This window comes from Phalaenopsis equestris, unplaced genomic scaffold, assembly GCF_001263595.1.
Source record: "Phalaenopsis equestris unplaced genomic scaffold, ASM126359v1 Scaffold000062, whole genome shotgun sequence".
Classification (NCBI taxonomy): Eukaryota; Viridiplantae; Streptophyta; class Magnoliopsida; order Asparagales; family Orchidaceae; genus Phalaenopsis; species Phalaenopsis equestris.
This window is the reverse complement of record NW_018164504.1, coordinates 116,134-127,331: the sequence shown is the minus strand read 5'-3', so window position 1 is coordinate 127,331 and position 11,198 is coordinate 116,134. Positions and strand designations below refer to the sequence as shown.

Genomic DNA, 11,198 nt, shown 5'->3' with positions numbered 1-11,198 from the left:
CTACCTGCACTTTGCATAAAAATCAATGAAATTGTTACTTATCCATAGATTTTTGGAGCAGACATACCAGCTCTGCTGCTCCTTAACCACTGCAAGTTCCTATCCTTAGAGAGAGAAAGAGAGACAGGAGAGGGAGAGACAGGAGTTGGGATTCATCATTTAGTTTACAGAATGCTTTTTCCATTTAATGCCCATTGCCAATTTCTGACTTGTCTGTCGTTATTAATTTGAGATTTAGACCGTTAGGCTGTCTCTGAGAGTTTTAATTGCAATTTCTCTGTCTAGCCAACTCATTATTAATAATATTCTCATTAATGGAGTTTATTTGTTGATTGCCCTTTGTTCTTGCTTCATAAATCTCATGTTCTGTGAAGCAACCTCTCTCTCTCTCTCTAGCAGAATTGAGATTTCTTAGGTAGATTTCGCTATCTCTAACCACAGTCATCAAAATTCTCCATATGGTTTTGCTGTAAAGGCAGCATCTTTATGAAATCTGAGTTGAATTTATGCTATTTCTTTTTAGATAATTGTATAAGTTCAGAGTATCAGACTTTCTCTTTTCTTCTATCTGTAAATGAAATCTTTTGAATAAAATTACAATTCTGCCATTAATTAGAAAATTTCTTCTTCCGATTCTGAATCCTGTAAAATATCTCTGTTCGATCAGATAAGCCTTGTTGTTTGAAGATCAGGAGCTGACTCAATGGCATCAACTGACACTCCAATACAAGTGGGTTATTTCTATATATATATTTCAGAGCATACAACATGCTTAATGTTTTTTGAGAATATTTTTGATGTTATAAGGATAATTGTCTTAAGTTATTTTTACTAATCATTGCATAAATGCTAGAAGAGTTGTAATCTAACTTATATTTTTAGAGTTTTTGAAATCTTATTGTTATTGTTAATTTTTGCCAAACATGATGTTTTTGTGTACTCATACCAACATGACAGGAATGCAACATTAATAAGTTGTATATTTTGTCCTGACAGAAAACTGCATCAGATTTAGTGTTGCAGATTTCTATTCTTGAGAGAGAAATTGTACGTTTGGAAAGCCATCTATTGTCGATATATCGATCTGCATTCGAAAATTATTTTTCGAGTTCTCCAATTACCTCAAGTTTTGCCAGAAGCTCGAGTGTATATGAAGCTGAACATACTAATGAAGAACTCGATCTTTCTCCTGTCAATGTCGGCGCTGACAAAATTAGCTTCAATAGCTATAGTCATTTAAGATACTCACCTGCTCAAGAACCAGCATCAAGTTCAAATTCCATTTATTCTCGTTCCCATGTTGTCGATCGAAGAATGGTTGGCCAAAATTCACATTATGTTCTATCATAACATATGTTTCATTCATTACATTTCATTTTTGTAACATTTAAATACAAATCACACAATTTTAATGTATTTATATATCTCACATCTAAACTTTCATATTTACACACGGCACTCGAATCTTCAATACCACATCAAAAATATCACTATTACCAGAGTCTTACATATGTAAATATGAAAGTTTAGGTGTGAGAAATGTACATCCATAAGAATTGTGTGCTGTGCTGCGTATGTAAATTTCGTTTTATTCTTTTTGTCAAAGAAATGAATCTGAAGTCATATTCCTCTGTGACAATTTTGCAGAAAATGCGAAAATCTCGTTCCGACCATCACACGCTCGCCGACTATCTAGGCACGAACATTCAAGATCACATATCAGGGACAACATTCATGATTTCTGAAGATATCATTAAGTGCATCTCATCCATCTGCTGCAAGCTTACAAGTAGCAGAAAGAAACATATGGAGCTTTTGCCTTCATCTTCATCTTCCTCTAACTCTTCAGTCTTATTGTCTCCTGAAAATCTTTGTAACAGTTGGAGCCCTCAGTTTTGGTGTGAAGCTGCATCAAGTTCTTATGGAAACAATTCACCAAAACAAAAACATGATCCATATGAAGATATGATTGAAGTTTCGAAGATCTGCATGGATGATGATCAATTCGAGTTCGCGTTTAAGATGCTAAAGATTTTCAGGTCTCAATCAAAAGATTTAAACAAAAAAACTCATTTTTGAAGACAATCTAAGGTTCCTTTGATCATTAAGAAAGGAATTTAAAACAAAAATTTGTGTCAAAAACAACAAACATTCTGCTCTTGAATGGAATTTACATGATATGTTCATTTTTCTTTTTGGATAAAATTGGTTTTTCTTTTTTTTCTTAGGTCCTTGATTCGACGACTCGAGGATGTTGATCCGAGAAAAATGGAGCAAAATGAGCAGCTTGCTTTCTGGATAAACATACACAATGCCTTGACAATGCATGTATGCAATTCTCAACTTTACAAAACTTCATTTGTTGAAATAGAGAAATTTACATTGGAACCACGCAATTGTTACGCGTTTACATAGCTAACACGTAACTTTCATATTTACATGTATCACACTTTAGTGTCATAAGCCTACGCATGAAAAGGTATAGTTCACTTTTACAAAGTATTAGTGATATTTTGATGTGATACTAAAGATTTGAGTGTTATGACTGTAACTACGAAAGTTTAGGAGTTAGACATGTAAATAAAGAAGAATTGTGTGGCACGAATGTAAATGCCCCTAAATAACTTATGGACTACAAATATAATTAACATCTTATTCAGGCTTTTCTGGCTTGTGGACTACAAAAGAATGTAACGAGGAACAACTCTTCAATACATAGAGTAAGCAGCAAGACAGTTTTACTGCATTTGTTCTGACCTCGTTCTTTTCTTTGAGCTTTGATTTTTATTACATCAATTAAATATTCAGGCAGCATATAATATTGGAGGATGTTCAGTAAATACTTCTGTCATTCAAAAATTAATACTTGGATGCTGCCATCCGCAATGCTCTTCATCGGTATGTTCATATTAAAATCTCGGGGTTTTTACATACCAACCACCCAAAACTTTAAATATAATGTTTATGCTACCTAAACTTAAAATTTACGTTTTCAACCACCTAAAACTTTATTTCTTTTTGAAACAGGAGAGGTCAAGATGTTATATTTAAAGTTTTGAGTGGTTTTTCGGTGGTTGAAATGTAAAATTTGACGTTTGAGTGGTCATTCCGTTATATTTAAAGTTTTGGGCGGTTGATATGTAAAAATTCCTAAAATCTCTTATGATAAATTATCATGAAAGCATAGTGCTAATGATTCATTCTAACAGTTCTAATCAAAAGGAAGATTTTGCTAAGGTTTAAAGCACATTGGAACTTGTACTATTTGCAGCATTTGAGATATTTGTTCGCATCAGAAAGGAAGTTGAGAAAAGTAGGGAGCAATCATCCATATGCTCTTCATCATCCGGAGCCTCTTGCTTATTTTGCTCTTTGTATGGGAGCTTCCTCTGATCCTGCTGTAAGATTCACATTACTTCACCTTTTACATTCTATAATCGTAGAAATTTACTTGGGGAGAAAAATAACTTCATTCATTATTCAAAAATAGGGTACATATATATAGGGAAACTAATCTCTCATTGTTTACAAGCTTACCAAGCATATCTCACCTAAATTAGGAAAGAAAATAATTCTAAATAAGAAATTGAAAAGACATAAAAGAAGAAGGGATTAAACCAATCAAGGGTTTCCGAAGATATTCTAATCAAATCCTGTAAGATTTGAAGGTGGTAGCCGACCCACATGAGAGAGGTAATTATGGAAAGGACTAAATCTTCTCAAATTTCCACACTCCCCCCTAGTTGGGTCATAAATGTTGTAGAGACCGAGCTTCTTTCTGAATTCCAAGAAGATGCTTAAAGGAAGAGCTTTGATGAAGCCATCAATAATTTGTTATTGTGTTGAAATGTAGCTTAGTTGTGGAGCTTCTCCATTGATCTTTTCAGAGATGAAGTGTCTATCAATTATATTATGTTTAGTTCTGTCATGATGCACATGATTGTTGGCAATACTAAAAGTTGCTCGACTGTCATAAAATATTTGTATATGCCTATTGGAAGAATATCCCATTTCCCTTAACAATTTCTAAATATAGATCTCTCCGCAGATCCCTTAGGCACCTTATACTCTGATTTTGCACTGTTTTTCAAAACAAGGCTTGTTTCTTACTCTATGTAACGAGATTTTTCCATACATATAATCAATAACCTATGGTGGGCTTTCTGTGAATGAATTCTCCATCCCAACTAGCATTAGTGTAGATTTTCACTTCTCCATTTATGGTGTTCTCAAAAATTAAATCAAAACCAGGATTCTTCTAGAGAATAGAATCTTATATAACATTTTCAAATATTATTCATTTGAGCTATTCATGTATTGGTTCACAATACTTATAGAGTATGCAATATCTGGCCTAATATGTGACAAATAGATGAGTTCTTACCAATCTTTGGCATCTTCTCTTATCCACTGATATGTTTTTTTCTTCCCTATTAGACTTCTTTTGGGTTCCATTGGAGTATCAGCAGGTTTGCATCCAAACATCTATGATTCCTTTAGCAGATCTAGGATGTATTTACTCAGTGATATAGCAATCCTTTTCTTGGACCTTAGTACCTCTACACCTAGAAAATATCTCTTTTTCCTATGTCTTTGATTTCAAACTCAGCGAAAAGCACTTCTTTGATTTTAATAATTTAACATTCATCTTCACCAGTAAAAATCATATTATTCAAATATATGATCAGTGCAGTAATCTTATCTCAATGAGTGTGTTTTATAAATAATGTGTGATCAACCTGACTTTGAGATTATCCAATGAATTTCATAGTGTTAGGTATGGCTCATATACCATAAATGGGATAGATGCTGGAGCGGAGCGGAGTCCATGAGCGGAGTGGAGCGGAAGGATCTGTCAAATCGGGGGAGTTTCATTATGTGGGTTGCGGGTGCGGGGGCAGCACCCCGCTGTTTGGTACAACGGTAATTTAAGTAATTAAATATTATACTATAGGGTTATATATATGTCATGTTTGTAACCGTAGGTGAGTCTCTAGGTCTTTGAGATTCCAAATCCCTGATTTATGTAATCTCTTTTCTGAAGATGAAAAGGAACTCTTCGCTCTACTCCTGAGAACGTAGGCATCTATGTCGAACCTCGTTAAATCTCTTTGTGTTCTTCTGGATTTGTGTTGATTTCAGTTTTTCTTCGCCTTAATTTCTCAACAAGTGGTATCAGAGCGAGGTGCAAGGGTAGGGAATAAAAATTTGGGCAATGCAAGAATAAAGAAGATTTTGGCAGAGGAGGTTGGCGGCTAGGGAAGGATTTCAGCAAGGTTCACGAGAGTTCAGATTTCGGCGCAGAGAAAATTCAAAGACGAAGAGGGCTTCGGACGGTTCGGCAGGAAGACGAGAGCTTTTCCGCGAAGACTTCAAGTGCGACACCAGGTGCGTGCGGAAAGTAGGAGTTCAACAAAACTTTGGAGGAGTCGGCGCAGGAAGGCATTAGCGAGATGGCGCAGGAAGGCGTCGGCAAGATCGATAGAGGAATCGCCGCAGAAATTGCGGCATTCGCAATTGCAACAGAGGAATCACGGCTTCTGCTTCGGCGGTTCGGATGGGCTCCAATTCAACGAGAGGTTTCAGCGCCAGGCGAAGTTGCTACAGGCATAAAATGATGGTTCGGTGCCAGCTTGGAGTGGAGGCGAAAATTGGTAGCTCCGATTTCATTCCTTTGCTAGAGGCGCAAGAAAATTGTAAGAAAATCAAATTCCGATTTTATTGTAGAGAAGAAAACTGGAAAGTAATCAAGTTCAGATTTTATTCCTTTGTGGGAGGCGGAGAGGAAAATTGGAAAGAAATAAGTTCCGATTTTATTCCCTTGTTGCGGAGAAGAAATTTGGAAGGGATATTTTCCAGATTTCTCTAGAGGCAAAAGAATTTCCTTCACAGAAGAATTGCCTTTGCTCGCTACTAGAGGAATCTTCCACGGATTTGATTTCAAAGGAAGCCAAATATTCCAAGAAAGGAAGTTGTCTTCTAGCCGCGGAAAAGGAAATTTAGTGCGGAGATATTTCAGAGATTTTCCAGGACTCAAAAAATGCAAAGAAAGGGAATCTGCTGCTTCACTCGAGAAAGGAAAGATTTCTTTCTGAAACGAAAAAGGAGCTTTTCTGGAAAGCGGGACGGAGCTTTTTCTTGGAAGTTTAAGGAAAAATATTTCTGAGAAACTTAATTAAGGGAAATATTTAATTAAGGAAACTTAATTAAGAAAATATTTCAATCTTTTTTCGGAAAGATTCTGTTGCTTTCTGGGAAATTTAATTAAGGGAAATGCTTAATTAAGAGAAACTTAATTAAGGGAATATTTCAATCCTTTTTTGGAAAGATTTTGTTGCTTTCTGGGAAACTTAATTAAGGGAAATACTTAATTAAGAGAAACTTAATTAAGGGAATATTTCAATTCTTTTTCGGAAAGATTCTGTTGTTTTTTTGGGAAACTTAATTAAGAAAAACTTAATTAAAGAACTATTTAAAATGGTAGCCCAACCCACATCGGTACATAAGAAACTCCATGATATATTTCTCCTAAGGGGCTATATATTCACTAAGGTGGAGATTTGTTGGATATATGCATTTCTCCTAAAGAGGTTGGATATTCACCAAGGTAGAGATATGTTAGGTATGACTCATAATACCAGAATTTTGAGTCTCTTAGAATGAAGAGATGTCTCTTGGAACTGAAGAGTTGTGTCTTTTGGAATTTAGTGGGTTGGGCGGATTAGCGAGGGCGCAGCAGAAGCGTGGTGACCTAACCCACATTAGTGCAGAAGAAAATACATGATATATTTCTCCTAAGGAGCTGGATATTTGCCAAGGTGGAGATTTGTTAGGCATATGCATTTCTCCTAAGGGAGCTGGATATTCACCAAGGTGGAGATTTGTTAGGTATGGCTCATAATACCAGAATTTGGAGTCTCTTGGAATGAAGAAATGTCTCTTAGAATTGAAGAGTTGTGTCTCTTGGAATTTAGTGGGTTGGGGGGATCAGCGAAGGCGCAGCTGAAGCGTGGTGGCTCAATCCACATTGGTGCATAAGAAACTCCATGATATATTTCTCCTAAAGGGGCTGGATATTCGCCAAGGTGGAGATTTGTTAGGTATGGCTCATATACCATAAATGGTACAAATGCTGGAGCGGAGCGGAGCCCATGAGTGGAGTGGAGTGGAATGATCTGTCCAATCGGGGGAGTTTCATTATGTGGGTTGGGGGTGCGGGGGCAACACCTCTTGGTTTGGTATAGGGGTAATTTAAATAATTACATATTGTATTACAAAGTTATATATATGTCCTATTTGTAACCCTATGTGAGTCTCTGTGTCTCTGAGATTCCAAATCCCTGATTTTTGTAATCTCTTTTCTTAATTTTGAAAGGAACTCTCTACTCTGCTCCCGAGGACGTAGGCATCTTTCCAAACCTTATTAAATCTCTTTGTATTCTTCTGGATTTGTGTCGATTTCAATTTTTCTTCGCCCTAATTTCTCAACACATAGTTTTAGCAAACCTTTCAAACCATGCCCTTGGTGATTGGTTAAGCCCATAGAAGGACTTCTTGAGTTTGCATACTAGGTATTTGGTGACATCACTCTAAAGTCCTGGTGGTATCTCAATGTATACTTCTTCTTTCAAATCCCCATTCAAGAAGACATTTTTTATGTTAAGTTGATGCAATCCTTATTCCTTATTAGCTGCTACTAAAAGAAACTCTGAGAGTATTCAGTCTAAGAACTGGTGCAAATATATTCAGATAGTCAATCACATAGGCATGTGTGAAACCCTTAGCAACAAATTTGACTTTGAATCATTCAACACTCTTATTAGCTTTGTACCGGATGTTGAATACTCATTTACATCCAACTGACTTCTTATTTTGAAAATGTTTAGTAAGATTCTATTTTACCACTTTCCTTCATTCTAGAATTTCAAAAGATAAATGGATTTAGGAGTATGCATACTATCAAGGTTAAATATTAATGCAATTTGAGATCATTTTGAGATAACTAAGAATCATGTTAATATTACTCTCTTTTGTCTCTTTATCAAATGTAAGCACATTAATTTTCAAAAAAAGAACTGAAGTTGAAAAAAGTGCATGAAGAAATCAAGAGAAAAAAAAAGAAAGGCGAATGTGAGCTAATTTTACTTCCTAGAGGAATAAGAATAGACATGAAGGGGGTGTATACAGCAAAGAGTAATGCAAAATAAGAAGTGAAAATATAGACTAGACTGATGATAAAAGGCATCAACCGAAGAGTTGCCATCATCTTCAATGTGATAATTAGTCTCATTGCATGATTACAAATTATTCATTATAATCATTTAGCTCACATAAATGGAGAATATATCAAATGAATATAAAATATTTATTTAATGGACACCAAATTATCAATACAAAAGATAACAAGACAAAATTCTAAAGCTAAAAAAGGTTGTCTATTACTTGAAGTACCAATGGAAGGAATAGCGAAATTGATAAGTGTTTGCAAAATGACTTCATTAAATGTCCATATGATCATGCTCTTTACATTAATAACAAGGATGAGATGTTTTGATTATTTTTTTGTGAATCAGTAACTTGATCTTCATTATAATTAATACAAGTATATTGGGAGAATTTGAACAAGCAATGTTTAAGGAGTTTGCGATAATTGATATTAAGCTTATAATATACTACATTAGAATTGAAGTTAGCCAAATATAGGATGAAATATTCATCTCACAAGAAGATTATAAGAGAGACAAAATTTTTCAAGATAAAAATATAAAAAAAACCATAAATAATCCTGTAAAATGCAGGGCCAAGCTATAAAAGTATGAAGAAGGTGAAGAACTGGTCCAATACTTTTTCAGAAGTTTGGATGGGATTTTGCACCACTTGGTATACACAAGATCCAATATTCTTTTATCTATTGGACTTATTAGTCACTAAATGGAGACTTCAATTACACTCACTTGAAATCGCTAAGAGAATCCTACACAGAGCAAAGTACAATTGAATTTGGGTTACTATATACATTATTTAATGATTTTAAGGCTATGGGATATAACAAAAATGATTGGGCTGAACATATGGATAACAAAAAAATTACCACAAAATCTGTGGTCTTCATGAATGACACTACTTTCAATTGGATGTCAAAGAAAAGATTGATTGTCACCTATTCTACTAGTGAAGCAGTGTATGTAGCAATAACCTCATTTATGCGACATGAAATCTAGTTTTGAAACTTTTTTAAGGGGTTAAATTTATTAAAAGAAGCAGCAGTATAGATTTTTATTGATAAAAATTATGGAATGATGCCAGTCAAAAATCTAATTTTTCATCATAGAAGCATATGGTTAAACTATCACTTCTTTAGAGAATTCATCATAACAAAAGAAGACACAAGAGGAGTATGTGAAGTCTTAAGGCCGAGTTGCAGAAGCTTTCACCAAGTCACTCAAATCTAATGATTTTATTAGAATGTTAAGTTTGCTTTAAGTTTTAAAACTAAATTTAAGGAGTATTAGAAGTTAAACTTGATTTTTTCCATTTCTTTTTTTCTATAGTTGGGTGTTATATTTTATAAGGCATTTGGGCTTTATTTATCTGAATTTAAGTCTAATGATGATCCCGTGTTCTTGATCAATCTCTTGCAAAGTATAGAAATATATTATAGTGAAATTGTTACAAAAATCTAGAATAATAATAATTGACTCTTGTAATATAAAAAATAAAGGAGTTCCAAAGAGCCAGTTGAAATCACTGGATTATAAATATGTGGGTAAGGTGATGATAATATTAATGCTAGTATTGATTTTAAGTTCGTATCAAACACGAGTGAAAAAAGAAATTACGGATCATCTTCCATCAAAATATATTTTATTTTATCTACTAAGGCTTTGCTTAGTCCTCAAACCATTTCCATTCCAACATATAAAAATTGTAAAATATGGTTGTTTTAAAAAATACCAAGTCTAGGATTATGTTTTTGGATTAAAAATGGGTTGGCTTAGTTGAGATATTAATGAACAAAAATTTGATCCCTCTACTTTTTGTGCTATGATATTGGAGTGGATGGCTTAGTTGAGATCATCCATGATGCGCATGGCTCCCATTAGTTTTTTGGTTCAATAAACCACGGGAATCACGTTTCATGAGTAGATAACCCATCTAGTGGTTCCACATGGTTGATTGACTTCTATTTCAAAAGTGATGAACAATGTCAAGTTTTGTAGCTTAAGGAAGACTACAAAATCATATAAGAGTAATATTTTTGGCTCACAAATAAGTTTGATGACTTGTACACATATAAGACCAACTATAATCTCCTACTCAACAATTTCTAACAGATTTTGACATAAAATATTGCAGGTCCGTCTCTACACAGCGAAAGATGTTCACCAAGAGTTGATTGTTGCGAAAAGAGAATACATTCAATCTTATGTCTCCATCCAAAAAACCAAGATAATACTTCCCAAACTCTTACATTACTATGCCAAAGCTGCTTCTAAAGAACCATCCGACCTCATAAAGATGGTAGCCTGCAACATGGAGGAAGATGTACATGGAGCAATGCAACAGTGCTTCCAAAAAAATGGCAGCAAATCAGTGACGTTCTCACCATTTAAAACAGACTTCAGATTTCTTTTCCATAATGATCTGGTTAAGCAATAAGACTCCCATCTTGTATTTTGTAGTCTTGTAGATATAGAGTGGAAGGACATTGGAATGTGTTTGAGATTGTGTCTGTTTCACATTGTTCAGTATTCCATTTTTCAAATCAGAGGAGTGAAAAACTTTTCTGAAAACTCAAATATAAAATAAACCAATTGCGTTATAAAACAATTCTTTCAATGTATTTTGAAAGAGTAAGATTGCAAGTTCCATCTTTTTATTACTTCTGAATCGGTTGGTGTTAATTTCTTGGAAAAAAATTGTGTGCGATAGACGTACGCAGCGCTGCGTGCGATATTGAGATATACCGAGGGTACAAGGGGATTACATCCACGGTATAAGCCCTTGTAATCTCCCTGTAACCTCCCTGTAACTTACGTGTAACCTCTTAATATATGATAACAGAAGCGCGGAACTTATTTTAGGGTACATATAGGTTACAAAAAGTTACAGGGAGGTTACAAGGGGTTATACCGCAGATGTAACCCCCTTGTACCCTCGGTATAACCCCAATATCGCACGCAGCGCTACGTACGTCT

At 34.7% G+C, this 11,198-nt stretch overlaps 2 protein-coding genes across 3 annotated transcripts in view; one reads left to right on the top strand and one right to left on the bottom strand.

The window, feature by feature from the left end:
* Nucleotides 1-668: 668 nt before the first annotated feature.
* Nucleotides 669-10,730, top strand: LOC110019596. The gene is made up of 8 exons (XM_020717329.1): nt 669-730; nt 997-1,317; nt 1,648-2,039; nt 2,229-2,328; nt 2,661-2,720; nt 2,809-2,898; nt 3,272-3,400; nt 10,357-10,730. The coding sequence occupies exons 1-8, from the start codon at nt 704-706 to the stop codon at nt 10,657-10,659; spliced, it is 1,422 nt and encodes a 473-aa protein (XP_020572988.1). The 5' UTR covers nt 669-703; the 3' UTR covers nt 10,660-10,730.
* The window catches only part of LOC110019597 (2-oxoglutarate-dependent dioxygenase DAO-like), a 99,085-nt gene continuing 91,264 nt past the window's right edge, over nt 3,378-11,198 (bottom strand). The window contains exon 4 of one of the 2 annotated variants that reach the window (XM_020717331.1): nt 3,378-3,395. The gene's annotated coding sequence lies outside the window, so the exon portion shown is untranslated. Of the gene's footprint in view, nt 3,396-10,715; nt 10,732-11,198 lie in introns of those variants that run through there. The other variant, XM_020717332.1, reaches the window with a different exon arrangement.